This window comes from Saccoglossus kowalevskii, chromosome 17 (genome assembly GCF_978046115.1).
Source record: "Saccoglossus kowalevskii chromosome 17, keSacKowa6.1, whole genome shotgun sequence".
Classification (NCBI taxonomy): Eukaryota; Metazoa; Hemichordata; class Enteropneusta; family Harrimaniidae; genus Saccoglossus; species Saccoglossus kowalevskii.
This window is the reverse complement of record NC_140657.1, coordinates 18,721,001-18,737,795: the sequence shown is the minus strand read 5'-3', so window position 1 is coordinate 18,737,795 and position 16,795 is coordinate 18,721,001. Positions and strand designations below refer to the sequence as shown.

The following is a 16,795-nucleotide window of genomic DNA, read 5'->3' as shown; positions in this document are numbered from 1 at the left end:
CCTGCTATTTTGTACTGGCTATATAGAACAAAGAAAAAAACTGTTTGATGAGTGTTCAATAAATATTTACACAATGGATGTGAATTCCATATTTAAAAAGATTATGGAGAATAATATAGCTTTAGCAAAATACTTAAAGAGCACAATTTTTAAAACCACAGAAAGTAATTAATTTATTTTTTTATTTTATTTTACTAACATTTTATTTTTATCTCTTATGTATTGTATGTATTTATGTTCCTTACCATACAAAAACCCTCTGAAGGTTTTTTTAGTAGTGTAATAAAGTTATTATTATTATTTCATCCAATGATCATTAGTACCATGTATCGTTATCCGACTGAGACAGGAAGTGTGTAACATTGAATTGTATTGTTTAAATAGAGTGTCAACGTTCAAGGTCACCATAACCTTTCAACAAAACAAATTTTCAGGTGTTGACTTTTCCCGTCTTTGGGTCTCCAAAGATCATTCCCTTCAATATTACCACACTCGTTGGTATTTGTACGTATAAATAATGACATATTCAACTATCGAAGAAATTTTCATTCGAAGAAATTCCGTGTCCTGTTTTACCTGGAGGGGATTTGTCCTCCAATGGAACGACCGCTTTTTGCAGCTGGCGAATCCTTGTATTACCATATTCAGAGATAAACTGTGGTTTTACTGGCTACATTTTCCAACTTTCAAAGCACCTCTCCCTCTCATATAAGTTTCAGGTGTGTTGTTGAGAGAGTGGGGCTATTTCAATCAGTGAAGTCGTAATGCAGTTGTGGTCATGGCTTCTGAATGTTCAATTTCAAGACTGAGATGGTGGAAATTAGAGAATGATTTGTTGATAGGGGGAATTACGTCGGCCTGGGTCAGTGCTTCAAATTAAAGAGGGAGGGTCGTCACAAGCACACGTGCGGGAATCGAGCCCCAAGCGACGATAACAACACACGATAATAACGCAAAGACTCATGGGTAGACGTTTGTTTGTAAACAATGACACACTATGGCCATATGACGCATGTGCAGGTGACGACACCCCCGCTTTAAATTAAAACAGTCATCGTATAGTAGCTAACACCACGGGACATCCGAGTTTTATACACTTAAAATCGTATAAAGTACAAGTTACACGTTATAATAACATTTACCTTTATTATTGGCAGATCTTACCATCGATTTCATCATCATGAACAAGACACTGATCCTTATACTTCTTGTGTTGGTGATCGTTGATAGTCTTGTCTCGGTTGATGGTTGGCGCCGGCGTAGACGTCGTCGACGTTCCGGGGGTGGTGGTACCGGTGGTGGTGGTACCGGTGGTGGTACCGGTGGTGGTGGAACTGGGAGTGGTGGCAGGGTGAGTTTTCATAAATCTAGTTTTTACTTTTAATCACATTTCAAAAAACAAAAAAATACACTGTGGTAATAAAATAACTTTTAATACGTCGGGAATTTTCTAGCTATCAATACGATCAACTCGCCTCATATTTTGAGCAAGTCTATTTATTCATTTACATCACATTTTCAAATTTAAAGAATCACTTTTCAGCCACACGTAAAAAACCTGGGATGTACTAGTATCCAACGTTTAATTTGTGCAAAAAATGCTGAAATAATATTTGCACCACGAACTCATTCCACCTTTAGCAAATCGCGTGGCCGAAATGCTCAGACCGGAAAAGGTAGATCTTCGCAAATTGTACATATTTTTTTATTTTTCATACAATGTAGTATTCTGTTTTCATTTCATAATATTTGACAACTTTACACATAGAATAAGGATTATTTTTGTGTGTAATTTACAGCCATGCTCGTCCGGTTATGATGCCGCATTTTCTATGTGCTGCGGCGGGATAGTGCGATCGAAGATCGGTATCCGTCCAGCCTGCTGTGCTACGAACACCTACGACGCCTCGTTCAGTATGTGCTGTAATGGCCAAGTGAGAAGCAAGACCGGGATACGGCCTTCTTGCTGCGGTACATCCTCCTATGACGCTTCTTTCAGTATGTGTTGTAATGGTAATGTTGTTACAAAAACCGGAATTTATCCTTCGTGCTAAGTGGAAATCCAAACAGTCTTATTAAATTTATTGGAATGTCCGAAAATCGCCTTGCAAAGCTTGAACATTGTTGAACACCAGATTGTAAGAATACTACTAATAAAATATTATTTTGTAAAAAAACTTATATGCTATTCTCGACGAACTGTCTATCTGTGCCTGTATTACTAGGTGCAATAAGCATGGGAGACGACGAAGACGATGCCTCGCTACAACTTTGATGATTTGCATACTGATTACTGATACAAGTTCTATTTTTGTACTCACATTGCTGTATTGTTGCCTGTCTTGAACAGTTCAGTTTTTGTACTTGTATAATGAAGCAGATCAATGCCTTTTTTCATGAAATAAAAGTCAATAGTTTACTTTATTTTTCTGTGTCTAATAAATCGTTATTTCAGTAACTATTGTATGTATAATTTTCTCCCTTCTAAGTAATTCTGGAGACCTAACATAGGACAAGCAGCTATTTGATAACATGTTTTTATATTCTATTTTATAAACTTCAAATCCGGCGAGTTGTAATTCATCAATTTGTGTCACATTGGAGGAAGTTCGAAAAAACACACGATATACTTGACTTTCGACGAAATTGTTATTTTGACGATTCGCAGACTTCTTAGAAATATGCCTTTTGTTTCCTAAAATTGATGTCGATATCATCGTGTCATGGTCAGTTCCGGAAATGACCCAGCCAATAAAATAATTTCTGTACATTGTTTACGGATTATACACTCCATGCTCTGACTAAAATTTCGATGACGAGGTTCACAATTTTGTCTCGCAGAACGTAATACTATGCAGTAAAACTGACCGGGTAATTTGAGAGGACAGAAATATTATGCTTCAAAATATCATTTGCATGTGGTTCTTGTATTTTTACTTTTTTTAACCAATAAGCAAAATATAACCTATGTGGATGAAGAAATAATAAACGGGTTCCATGTTCCCTATTCCCCAGACACATACTCATTTAGTTGTTTAGTTAAGGCACAGTACCTCTAGATAGTGAGATAGAGACTTGCATTTTGTTGTTGATACGACTTATATAAATTGTTCTAGGTGACGACCAGCAGGTTTTGTTTCGACATTATCGTCAAAAGCTGGCATCGGTCACAGGAACACAGAGGGGTGTACCAAACACTCAAAGAGACGTCGATTCCGACTTGTATCGATAGGGTACATCCGCCTTTTCATGAAATCACGAACACACACATTTTAATGTCTAAACAGGAAATACATTGTCTGATTTACAGAAACCATGGACGTACTACCAAGTACATGTAGTTAGTACATCCATGCAGAAACTGACTTGACTAATGCATCCACGGCGCGACACATTATACCAGGCCGTTATTATACCCACCACGATCGAACACTGGCATGTCTATTAAAATTAGTAGTAGATAGATTTGGTTTCCAAACACTGGTCTCCACGGTAATCATGACAGTATTCGCTCGACGCTATAATAAAAATGCTAATGCACATGCGCTTTGGTTTAGTAACTGTACACGCTGTCGCTACGTGACGTCATTATTTTCCATATGTGGTAACATTATGCGAATGTCTAATATTTATCGCTCCCTGATCAACAATCATTTTCGGTATCTGCTGTTGTCCATAAGTGTTTTTTTAACAGGGGGACATATACGTATATTGAATGACGGCAGCGAACAAAGCCGCCAATTCATGTGTAAACGACAGGGTCTGTCCAACCTGGTACGACGGCCTGTAGGTATATCTGGGGGGTATATATTGCCATAAAAACATTGTTATTTTACATACTAAATTGACCTTACCGAAATCAATTATTGAAATATGCCTCAAAATTCTCAAATATATTCTCAGCTGTCTTTTATAATACATGTATGTAGAACGTTCTAATTGGTTATTATTTGCTTTTGACGTTAGAGATGAAAACATTTTCTCAGTTTCTGACAACAGATTATGTGATGTCACACTTTACCCATAATCCTTTGCTGAAGAATCAAGCACTACATAAATTGATGAAAAGTTGAATATCTAAAAAATGAAACGTGATATAAAAATGTAAATTGCATGTTCTTACATTTGCTCTTTTATCTAGGAGTATTGTGTTGTTAGCCTTGACTTTCCCTTTAAATTAATGTAGCCATATGTGTCATGAGGGTATTATTGTAAAAACAAAAACAGGGCGCATCCAGGAGAGAAGGGGGTCATTGGATATGCTTATATTGTACCTATATCAAGTTTATTCTGTTACAAAGAAAAGAACCAAATAAAATACACTATAACTCTGCCATTCAGCCCGCCATGTTAAGCTCGCAAACCACGGTGTGTCGCCTAACAGAACCACCTCGTTTTGAGCTCAACACGGGTATTGTTTCAATCCATAAGAGGGTGTCATATTGCGAATATATCTTCTATTAAATTAACAACAGCTTAATTTAAATCAGAATCTAGTGAACTGGTCACGTATGCACATCTTCAAACCATGCACATCGAAGTGATTCCACTGAGTGTCTACTCTACATACAAATGTACATACATGAGTTCATTACACACGTGATTATTACAGGCTTTTTTCCTGAAATTCCTTAGATTTAAATGGGTCTCGCGTATTGCGAAACATATTCTGTTCCAAATTACTGCAGTTCTCACCAAGTTGGAACTTTAATCGAATCTTTGCGAATCCATCGCGATGCGTATCGGAGTACATGTACTATTTATTCAAAAGCGATGCTATATAAAAATCAAACATTAGTGGGAAGCTGAAACGATCGACAATAGTCAAAATCTGAATCATTAAAAATAAAACTTTTCACACATTTTTCGTTAATTTGCATAAATTCAAACGACTAAGTACTTCACACAATATCACCAAACCCATATACGTATGACCCCCGAAAGGCAACTCCGATGGGCACTCTCTAAATTTTAAGAAGTGAGCGCGATTTTCGACAACATGACCCAACATGCATTATTACCCAATGCCGTAGCAACGGGCGGTGTTGAACCAGTTAGTACAACATTTGATTCGCTGGAATATTCAGTTGTGGTTTGCGCTCATATGAATTTTAATTTGTGTACCGCATAAACAACTTAAAATATATGTCAATTTGGTCGAACCAGTTATCTTCGCATCCAGTGGAAAGGGCGAGGCTGACCGCGTATCCAATCATTGACCTACATATTTGGGCAATATAACACTGAACACTCTACCCTGTATTACCAATATGTGGGAATAATATGACACCACACACGCTTTTATTGCGCGCACATTCGTTTATTCTATCAGCATATTTCACTACCGCCACCAACGACACATTATGAAAGTGCGTATGTCGCATATGATCCATGTCTACTTCACATGCTTTGACTTCAATGCCCACGAGGTATGTTTAGAGACTGTGACAGAAATACCATCAGAAGTCATTCGTGATATTCCGGTACGTACTATGCACATCTGAAATACAAACAGAAGAATAAGCTGGGAATGAGGAATGCTACCCATGCAGGCTTGTGACTGTGACTATTTTTTAATTTTCAAATTATTTTATTATCTGTACTGTAGTACTCCGATTTTATTTATTATTTCCGCATAAGTTAATAGTATAATTGATCTTTTTTTCATAGAGGCGACATTTTGAATATGTAAACTTTGATTCATTTCTGTGAATATATTACGTCATTACATTCTAATAATGGTGTCTATAATCAAAACTGACATCCAGCAGACGCGTATCATTTTTTTTAACACTCACGCAAATAGATTATCATTTTGTGTTTGAACCTACTCCTCCACCCTTCCAACGTACAGCGCCCTCTGACTAACTTGAAACAATACTACCAACGCCACCTTTCAATTAAATCGCGCCCGCCAGCGACGAAACGCTTTCTTGGCGTGGCAATGATATTCATAGACGACTCTGTTTGGCTGTGTACTAGTAGTTGGTTCGTTCTTACTAAAAAGTGCCTATAACAGTTTTGTTTTCATTGACAGACGATTAAAGATCAAAATAACTTTAACTAAAGCTGTGAACGGCGTCCATTACACCTATTACATCATATAAACGCTTCACCGCTAGAGGGCGTAACGTATGATGTGCAGTTTTCCCATAATTATCATGCCAGTTATCATTGTTAAAAAAATGATTCTCATTATAGTTTTGTTGCATAACATCACGAGATAAAAGATAATTTTAATCAATGTCAGTTGACTTATAATAACTGGGTGTTGTGGAAAGCCATAATATCTTTTAGACCTGCTAAAATCTTGCACGACGGATCAAGCTAATATGTTTAGAAAAAAATAAGCAGTATATTGTCACAAAAACGGCACTCACTCTGTTGACCAGCTGTCTGCAAAGAAGTCTTTATCCATCGTTAGCTTTCCAAGTGGTGTCTTGAAGTCGTTGTCTGGATTTCCGTCCGCATTACCGCAAAGCCCTTGCACATCAGAAGCGCCCTCCAACGGCTGTGTGAGCTTGATTTGCACAATGGCACGAGGAAGCCAGTCGATGACAAGGTCCGTCTCCCCGTCACCATCTACGTCCATACTGATTTGCAAGTTATCTGCGACCATTTTTAGATCGAATTGTTTGAAACTACCTAGTATCGCCGGTGAAGTAATAGGGAAAGCATCTTTGCCGTTTATCTGTTAATTATAATACATATTGAAAGTTAGTAAATATAGGGCGAGTAGAGCAGTCGTGGAGTCACCCAGACGTGCCAGCGTCAGTCAATCTCTGGTTCCAACTGTAAATACTAAGATTTTATTGGATGCCTGTGAACACGTGGTACACATACCACACAAATGTATTATTATTATTAATTGCCTGGCAGTGGTAGATCGTCAGAAAACCCAATGTTATCCATTGAGATGAGCTTTTAGCTTTCTAGCTTTCACAGACGCAAATGACAATTGTGACTTTTATGGGAAACAGACTAGACTAGCTCTGCATCAGCTAATATCTGTTTCCCAGCCATAGATTAATATTATTATTATATATTAATATTTATTAGTTATTATTTATTGTTGTATTGTTATTCTTTTATGTAATTTTTGGCAAATAAACATTATTATTATTACATTATTATTATTCCGAGTTATGTTCGATGTTAATACTTGTAGCCAGGAGATAATCATCGAACAACACCATTATATCGGTCGTTCCGATTGTAGTCGCCGTAGCGTGTGGGTAGCAAAGCACTGATTACTTGAATTTCGCCCGGCATTCCAGATTTGTTGACGTGGCATACTGACGTTTAGTGCTTCAATTTATTTCATTAAGGTGACCCCATTACTCGTTGTGTGTCCGACATGCATGTGGGTTTCATTAAATTGTTCTTTTAACTGGAAATATGATCATGTTATATTGTCCGATCAGCGTCCTGTTGACCCCCAGTGTAGTGTGCTGTTCATGATTGCTGGTGTGCTCGTGTTATGTATCAGCATCGTGCCTAGTTGATACCTACAACAATCTTAAATGTGACATAGAAAATCATTAAAGAGACTATGATTCCGAATATTCGCGAACCATTGATGTGATGAAACAGTTGCTTTTGAATGGAAAACCTTCTTGATGTTGTCATTGAATATTTGGGAAGGGGAGATCTTGCGATACGGCAAACAAATCTGTATATCGACCTTGGCCCGTGTCAATATTTGTGTTATACAATATACAAACTACTCGGGTGTACATTTAAATTATTACATTACGTGGACACGTGTTTCGGGGTTCGGTTTCATTGTTAACATAACATTCACATATTGTGCATTTAGATAATTCAAGTTATCACATGTGGGCGCTACCCTGCATGTTGTGTAAATAAAATCAATAGGCATGCAATCTGTCAAAGAATAATTTTCGAGAATGAAGTAATTATAAAACACATCTTTATACAAAAGTAAGCAGGGCAGTTGAATGATAATGGCAACACGAAGTAAATGATTAGTCCGTCCTTTGGTGTTTTATACTTTATGGGCTGCGTGGTGGCCATTTGTCTCGTGTTATTGGAGTTGTAAAACCGCTATAGAAGATTCACCGATTATAATATTCCCTTCATTTTATCCGTTCGTTCACACTTTTTCAAGGTATAATACTTACTTGAACATCAACTGGAACTTCAGAACCGCTATTGCGATAAACATGTAGTACATCTCCCAACTGTGAGATCTCCAACTCATGCACACCAAAACCAACAGCAAACGGCACTACAAGCGCTTTAATTGAAGTCGTTTGTTCACCGACATTGATTTTAGATAAGACGTACGTACATTCAGCACCAACTGTATAATGTTTTTGGTCAAAGGTAGTAAGATGTGGATCCCCGGAAGCCACACACTGGCTGCTTTCTAAATGGCAATATAACACACGTTCAAAAACATTAGACGAAATGTGCTTTTGTTTGATTTAATTTCGACCGTGTCAATATTCGTATTGTATTTTGGTGAATGAACATACTCAAGCCTAAAACGTTATAACAATGTCTGATTATTGTAAATACCACACTACATAATATTTTATAACTGAATGCCATAATACATGCATTTGGGCTTATATAAATATATACTTATACTTACCGATGGTCTGACTTTCTTCAGCACGTTTGACTGCTTTTACATAAGTCTGACTTGTAATCTAATATTACAGTGAAAAAAATGTGAGTCTTGTATTTTACATTTGTAATTTTCATTATTATGTACATTCATTAATGAGCGGTATCATAACACGATCATAGAATCAATTGCGATAATCTAAGATCAAGCTGAGATGTAAATAGATCATGATACAAACTCTACTATCTGTTACAGCGAGCGCAAGATATTTACATACACCTAACTCCAGCACCCGGTAGGCAATTACCGAGGGACTTTGCTTTCCCTAGACACTCCAATGACCGTTGTAGACGTAAGAAAGTTACATACACGCCTACGTGACAGTTAATCAAAACAAGGGGTAGTTGGACTATTCCATTGCTTTGTAGATACAAAAATCATTGCTGTGCAACATTTGGGAGAAATATAATACGAACATTAAACCTGGAATAAATATTAATATGAAATGATAAATGTAAATTCTTTTGATTGGTAGTTTGTTAAGATGTTGTCAATGGATTTATATTATTAATATTAGCGTTGTGAGTGTCACGTTCAATTTCTAGCATAATGGCTGGTCCCATTGCCAGTTTGCCAGAACACTCATCGCCAAGTAAATCTTTCCCTGGAATCTTCTAATTAGTTTCACCTCCACACCGTCACTACTATATACCAGTTTCAAATATCCTTCAGATCTCAGACAAAATTCGATAAACTCAACGATTTTTTGTGTAACATTCAGTCGACGAAGGCCGCTACTCCTCTCGGGACGTATCCAACCGATGCGACAGAAATGCCGCACAATCCCTTGAACCGTTGCTCTCGTTATTCCAACTTCCTCCGTCGTCAATCATCGTCTAAACGCCTTGACATAATAGCAATAATTGTTCAAAATCAAAAAAACTGTATTCAAAACTAAACTGTTCTCACGAGGATAATGTATATAATGTCATTATATGTTATGGGGCGTTTATAAATATTTCTATCAACTAGGTTTATTATTTTCGCGAAACGTAATATAAAATATAATTTTTTTTAATGAACCAGCATATGTATGCATGAAATAATAAAGTGTCGGATATAAAAAATGAGTAAAACATGACTGTTTGATGAATGTTTGACTGGACGCTTGTTTTGATTAACTGTCACTTAGGCGTGTATGTAACTTTATTGCGTCTACAACGGTCGTTGGGGCGTCTACTGGAAAGTGTCTGGGGATGTTGCAAAGGCTCTCGGTAATTACCTAAGTGTATGTAAAAATATTGCGCTCGCTGTAACTAGTTAAATTCTTAGATCTATGCTACCATGAGTTTAATTTGTTTCATGTTAATTTGAGAAAATAATTCTTGATGTACTAACACACTCAAACTAACTAAGCCTCAACATTTCTATATTAATTTATGCTATGGCAGAATAACTCGAAGATGTAAAATCATACAAAATATTAATTGTTGTACTTGTATTGTGAACCAGCCAGCTAAAAACAAATTTGATTAGAATAGAATTCAGCACATTGTCGCACCCACAAACCCTCTCGTCTAAAATATGTATGTGGTTCCCTGAGATAACATTATAATGAATACATGACGAAAATTGTGACGAGCGACCCAGACTAGCAAGGAACAACTTCTACATTATTTGTCCACATATTTTGTTACCCATCAGTTAGATAGTTACAGCAATTCAAACACGCAACCCACAGTTCGCTTCTATTACTGGTCTAATAACACCAACCTATGATAAAAGTCAGAGCAAATATGTAGACTGCTTTACGATCCTCGCCAGAATAATCGACTGTACGCCAATATAATATGTACTCACCAGTGCCACACAAACAAAGATCAAATATCGAGCCATATCTTCGTAGTTATCGTCGGAGTACCACGACAAGAATAAAACACATGCAATTGCGCATCCACATTTATATCGACGAAGGCATAATTAATTCTACTTAACTGTTTGAAAGAAAAAAAGGGGGGCAATATTGGACACATGGTTCTATTTATGTGTTTGTGAAACAATAAATGTGGACATATTTGAACAAATAATTTTATCACAAAAAATCTCAATATGTTCATTTTCACTTTGAAAATGCTACAATTCCTTACGACCTTACTTACTTGTATTAACTGCCAGTAACACAATGGTCAAGTTTTTTCCATTTGTATGGCATGTCGTGTTCAGGTCCGTTAGCCTAATAAACGAATGCAAGTTGTATATGGCCACAAATGTTACATCTGATCGAGCACTCGAGTAATATATATTTAAAAGATCATATGAACGAGGCTTCTTCAACGTTTGAGAGAACTAGTCGTAATGACGTCAACGATGGATGACGTCGTACGTCATTTATATATTGCGTATTTATATATTGTTTTGTGAGTTTTTTGAATGACAAATTAGAATGTAAAACAGCATTTCGTGATGTTCCCTTCATTGTTCTATGCGATTGTTCTTTAATTACCTCTCCTTTTTTACTTTTATGCTAATACATTATTGATGATGATATGTTTTTTTTAATAACAGTTACACTGTACCAAAGGTATATAATAATTTATACATACGCATACATACCTTGAATGGGTTGCACGGGCATTACACCTATTTAACGCAATTATTTATTTCTATGGGTTCTAAATATCACTGAGTCGAGATAATGCTAAAATACTGGTCCGTACGATTTCGCTAATTTCGGCAAGTCATTTGTAAAGTTATAATATAAGCAACCGAGCCAAAACAAGTTTTTATGTCATTGCCGCAGATAAAATAAGGATAAGTTGCGAATAGACAAAATCCTGCAATACAATCTCCATATATCTCCATTTGTTTTCAATGAATATTTAACATACACGTCAACCTCCAGTAACGCCTTGTCTGAAGCGTACGTTTGAAATTGACACACCATACGTGAAACAGCGTCGATCACATTTTTCTGTGTAATTACCATTTTTTCAAGCACACCCAATTTACCTGTTCTGTATTCTCACAACTATTGAAAATTGAAGATTATTGCAAATAATTGTTGAATAATCACCATGCGGTTCATACGCTAATCTCTGTCCAGTGTAAATATTATTTATTTTCTATTCTATTCTATTCTATTCTATTAACGACTAATGTTAAGCTTCAATACAAACATTTCTTTTGTAATACGGCAATTGAGTTGCTTTCACATACAATCAATCAGGGAAACTGGGTTACTGGCATTGTCAGTATTTTTTTTCGAATAAAAATGTCATTGTATTGAGCAGTGATTTTTGGGTTCGCCAGTTCACACACGTTGGTGAACGTTGTTGTACAGATCTAGTCGACAAATACCATCGCCGACATATGAAAATGTCATGTTATCAGGCATTGAACACACTGCGTAACGCCGTACATTATAATCGAGTGCAAACAGGTAAACACCAATACAATGAGCTTACCTACACTTAACCCAAGATAACAGGCGTTGTACACTTCTGTGTATTACTTTGATGTTTGGCACAGTTGTACGTACACATTGTGATCGCCTTATATTAGTCTAGTCTTACCACATAAAGTAGAGGATAATCGTTAGACAATGCGCTACCTACAATTCTAAAAAAACGTGTGCTCCTCGGCAATCTTTTTATGAATGAAATTAATCCTATATTTCTATTTACACATGAAAAATCTATAGTGTAATACAATTAAAAAAGTGAGACAGCTGCTACGTCCGATACATAACATACATAATCTTTTCTGCTCTTTATTCAGTGAAATAAGTCAAACGTATAATTAATGAGTCCGAGATGACATATAATTGTCACTGGCGTTACCTAAAATTGTACAATGCCTTATACACATACAATTATGACCAGCACTTTCTGAGTGACTTAATAGAAAGGCATATCAAGACCAAGTCATCCGCATCAAACAAATGCTTTACAATATTATGAGTAAGGTTACAACCAATACCAGCTAGATGGAGTATTCTACTACGTCTAGCAACATAAACTGCACATAGCTTAGGAGATATAATACTGCCGTCGAGATCCATATGGCACATTGAACCTTAGTGACACATTCGAAGCCCAACGAATTATGAACAGCTGACCACAACACCTCTGTAACAAACGCTAAATATTGTAGTTTCTCTAACCAGTAATTGTTTGAGCATAATCCCATGGTTTATCCGATTGGTCAGCTTTTGTGGCGTTCATGGAACAAGAAACGGACCTGCTATGTCTTTGTCAAAATCCACAATATCCTTATGTTCATTACAATGACAATATTGACTGTGGAATGTTGAATTTTTAAAATCAAATATAAAATCACTAGTATGAATAAGCTTGTTTACGCGGTTTAAAATAACAATTCAGATACATTTGAAATAACATTAACAATAGCAACATGCCTGAAATTATCGACCAATATAATACCTTTTGTTTTGTTTTCTCTTAACTATCGGCACTGTAGTAAAGCAAAAGATCAAGCAACCCAAATTATCTGATTAACAAATCTAACATGTTCAGATACTATTTTTTCTTCTCCCATCGATTTGCTTACAGCATCCTCCACCTCGTGTATAGTGACATCCATCTCATTATTAAACACAATGCGAATCATTGCAGATACTACATATTCTTTGTCTTTACAACTTGCTATAGAGTTGAGAAGCGTTTAATAGTGCTTCTTTCATATATCAGCAATGTCTGAGCGATCAATAAATTACCCGTGACTGGCCTAACGAAATTGCAAAATACATTGCTTGCAATAGCTTATTCGCCTTAACCTTGGCTTTATCCTCAATTCTTTTGCGAAAACATTACCTTGAATTTGTCTCGCGTTTTTCGCATCGGTTCAAAAATCGGTTCCATACGCGGACCACCAACCCCCGCCACATATCGATGGATTCCCATGTCATATGATGATAGTTCAAAACCTCGTCATTCCAGCCAGAAACTTAATGAACCGCATTAGGCTTGAACTTTGTTATACATACACTTGTCAGAGTATATGATTCTGATTAGAATATTAGTTAGTGTCTTGGTCGATGATGAAACCTGTCCTAGTTTAAAAAAAAATTCTCGATACTGATTTATTAATAAATGGTCTGGCATTGCTTTAGCACAATTCAATTAAGTAGTGTGGTGTAATTTCGATGTACTAACACACTCAAACTAACTAAGCCTCGACATTTTAATATTTAAGCCAAGGGCAGAATAATCAATATACAATATATTCTCTATATAACATATTTTTAAACTACATCAATTTGTTTTCAGTATATATTTAACATATGCGTTAACCCAGGGTAAGGTAGCGCTTCATGCGAGACAGCTCCAATCACAAATGCAAATATCATCCCCCGTGTTGAATACTGCAGCTGTATAATTCACCAATTTTTCAAGCACGTCCAACTTTCCTTGTTCTGTATTCTTACAACTATTCAGTGAGAATTATTGCAAACACTTGAATGACCACCATGTGGTTCAAACTTTAATCTTTGAGCAGTGTAAATATTAGACATTCTCTGTTCTATTAACAGCTCTGTTAAGTCTCAGTACAAACATTTCTTTTGTATTACGGTGCTTCAGTTGTTTTTTAAATACAAGCAATCATGATAAAACACCTCATTGAATTGAATTGAAACGTGATTTTTCTTGTGATTTGTCATTTGTTTTACAGATTTAGTTCGACAAATACTAGTACGCATAGCATGTTATTAGGCATTAAACTTACTGCCCACTATAATCAAGTGCAAACAGGTTAACACCCATACAATTATTTTACACGTAATCCAAGATGATAAAACATATGTTGTACAACTCATCTGTATATTTCCCTGTCGGATTCGCACATTCAATTTGCGATCATCTTATATTAACTAGTCTAAACACACGAAGTAGAGGATCATCGTCGAAAACCCGTATATCTGTAAAACAAAATACTTTTTATGGTTGTTTAAGGTATAGATGCAGGTTCGTGGGCACTTGAGAGTGAATTTTCTTTTTTTTTGCTTTTTATTATCCAAACAGTCTTGGCTATAGACTGTTAAAATTTCACAGCATTGTGAATAGTGGAACATACTCAAAAGACGATTTTAAAATATAGAAAACTGGTACAAACATTCTCTCTTTTGAATGCTTAACAAGATTTAGCAAGGCTGTACATAAATAATCAAAAGGAAACATGGTGAAACAAAGTAATGACGGGATCTCCATATTATGCACTATATATAACTTTTTACAAAACGATAATACATTTAAATTTATAACTGTTACAGCCATTTTAATTATGAGCATTAGCAAACTTCTTACTGAGTGAATTGTTATGCAAATTAGCCATTATCTCCACTTGTGTTTTTCAGTTTCCCATGGAAGTTCAAATCTAAATAGCTCGCACAATTCTTGTTTATTTTGAGTGAAACTTTCACACAACGTTTATCAGTTATTTATTAACAAATGGGCGTCCAGGCGTATATTTAGTATGTTTTGTTTTCATATTACAAAGTTGTCAAGCAGGATGTGTGCCCTATAGTCAATCCCGGTCAGTATTTCACACTTCGAATGTCATTGTCCGAGAATGCAAAGCTTTAAAAATAAGCCCAGACGTCCTTTTGTTCGTCGAGACGTTGTCAAAATAGTGTGAAAATGTCAAGACAAACAGACAAAAACTGTGGGAGCTAATTAATTTTCAATCAATCTGACCAACCAGAAAACACGAACGGAGATAATGGCCGTTTTATGAAAGTGACGTTAATCGTCCACAAAAATGGCTATTGCATCACGACGACGTGCCAAAATCCATCATACACCGACGCTTGCTGATGTTCAATCGTCAGATAAAAAATAAAATAAAAATATTTAGAATACTAGGGAAACGGACGTAAAATCGTCCGCGGAGTCAAAACCTTGCGTGAAAACTGTCATGGCGTCGTGTTATCTTTTCCACTTAGGGAGGGGCACAATGAATTACGTAAAGCCGATGATATATTCATACAGTTATACAAACATAGCGATCCCCATTGGGTGGGTTGAGTCTAAATTTACCTTTCCTCAAACCTTTAACAAATACTCTGTATGACGCAGTTTTTCACGATCTCCGGTAAAATGGATCGTGCGAAGTAGACGGCCAGGTTGAAATGAGCCGTAATATTTTGCTACACAACGGCTATTCACAGTTTTTGTACTCAAACGCCGGTGAGAAAAAGTCGAAATGGAAGACAACTATTGTAAATCGAAACATGTTTCATTCAACTATGAGCAGACGCGATGGGTTGATAAAAATTAAAACGAGCCCTGACCTCTGGAAATACCTCATTCATAGAGTGCCATAGTACCAGAGCACGGCCGTACAACGTACTTTGCGACATCGCTACAGATGCATGCTAGCTGACAAGGGGGTTTCCGATTAAGGTAACCAAGATAGAATCGCAGAGTACGTGATTTTTCCGCGGTGTTTAAAAACAGCATCTCGTTGCCGATGTTTCTGTAATTTTCGGGGTATTTTTTATTTTTAAGTAATCGAGCATTTCACGTTTGTGTATTTTGCCACTGAAAAGTTAGTTATCGATGACAGCACAGCAATGGTCTGAATGGTGTTTATCCACTACCGCATCGCAATGCTATCAGCACGGTGATCGTTACAGTGAAACGACAAATGTAAAATTAGTCAGTTTTATAATGCATTCGGTGAAAAAAATGCGTGAAAAAAAAAATATTTAACAGTACTCCACTGGAAGCTGCCAGGCTAGAAGTTGTCGACATGTTGCGAGATAAGGGTTAAAAAGTTTACTTATCATTTACAACTGTATGTTTTTTGTATTCCGCTTGCATGCTGGAAGCGTCTACGTCTTGTCTTTTTTTTGTAGTTTGCAAGACTATTTGGTAGCGCTTGAGGTAAGTTAAACAGGGTCGCGGACAGGAAGTTACACATCGCCTCACCGTAACTGAGGCCAGCAACTCATTTGCATATAACATCAACAGTGACTTGTCAATCAAAGAGCAACGTAAACAAACTTTCGGGACTTTTAATCACATACGCGTGCCTCGATTCCCTATATTTTAAAATCCATTTTTGGGCAGGTTCCAGCATTGACAACTGCCCACGAACATGCATCTATACCTTAACTCACTGTAATCTAATGTTTCATTATTTTTTATTTTTCTAATTCGATAATGTGAGTATGTGAGG

General features: G+C 36.4%; 2 protein-coding genes across 2 annotated transcripts; one reads left to right on the top strand and one right to left on the bottom strand.

The window, feature by feature from the left end:
- Positions 1 to 1,146: 1,146 nt before the first annotated feature.
- Positions 1,147 to 2,424, top strand: LOC102810403 (uncharacterized). The gene is made up of 2 exons (XM_085491842.1): positions 1,147 to 1,351; positions 1,800 to 2,424. Exons 1-2 carry the CDS (start codon positions 1,181 to 1,183, stop codon positions 2,052 to 2,054), a joined length of 426 nt encoding a protein of 141 aa, XP_085347968.1. The 5' UTR covers positions 1,147 to 1,180; the 3' UTR covers positions 2,055 to 2,424.
- A 2,875-nt stretch (positions 2,425 to 5,299) lies between these two features.
- Positions 5,300 to 10,542, bottom strand: LOC102805299 (von Willebrand factor-like). Its single transcript, XM_085492065.1, has 5 exons — positions 10,457 to 10,542; positions 8,621 to 8,678; positions 8,145 to 8,392; positions 6,381 to 6,691; positions 5,300 to 5,500 (listed from the first exon to the last, which is right to left on the bottom strand). The coding sequence occupies exons 1-5, from the start codon at positions 10,490 to 10,492 to the stop codon at positions 5,491 to 5,493; spliced, it is 663 nt and encodes a 220-aa protein (XP_085348191.1). The 5' UTR covers positions 10,493 to 10,542; the 3' UTR covers positions 5,300 to 5,490.
- Positions 10,543 to 16,795: the final 6,253 nt, after the last annotated feature.

Bases quoted from the DNA above. Each gene is read 5' to 3' on its own strand.
- LOC102810403 (XM_085491842.1), top strand. From the start codon at position 1,181: ATGAACAAGACACTGATCCTTATACTTCTTGTGTTGGTGATCGTTGAT. The intron at 1,352-1,799 runs GTGAGTTTTCAT...TGTAATTTACAG, and splicing joins GAACTGGGAGTGGTGGCAGG to CCATGCTCGTCCGGTTATGA.
- LOC102805299 (XM_085492065.1), bottom strand. From the start codon at position 10,492: ATGGCTCGATATTTGATCTTTGTTTGTGTGGCACTG. The intron at 8,393-8,620 runs GTAAGTATAAGT...ATTGCCATTTAG, and splicing joins TGAAGAAAGTCAGACCATCG to AAAGCAGCCAGTGTGTGGCT. The intron at 6,692-8,144 runs GTAAGTATTATA...TATAATTAACAG, and splicing joins AAGTTCCAGTTGATGTTCAA to ATAAACGGCAAAGATGCTTT.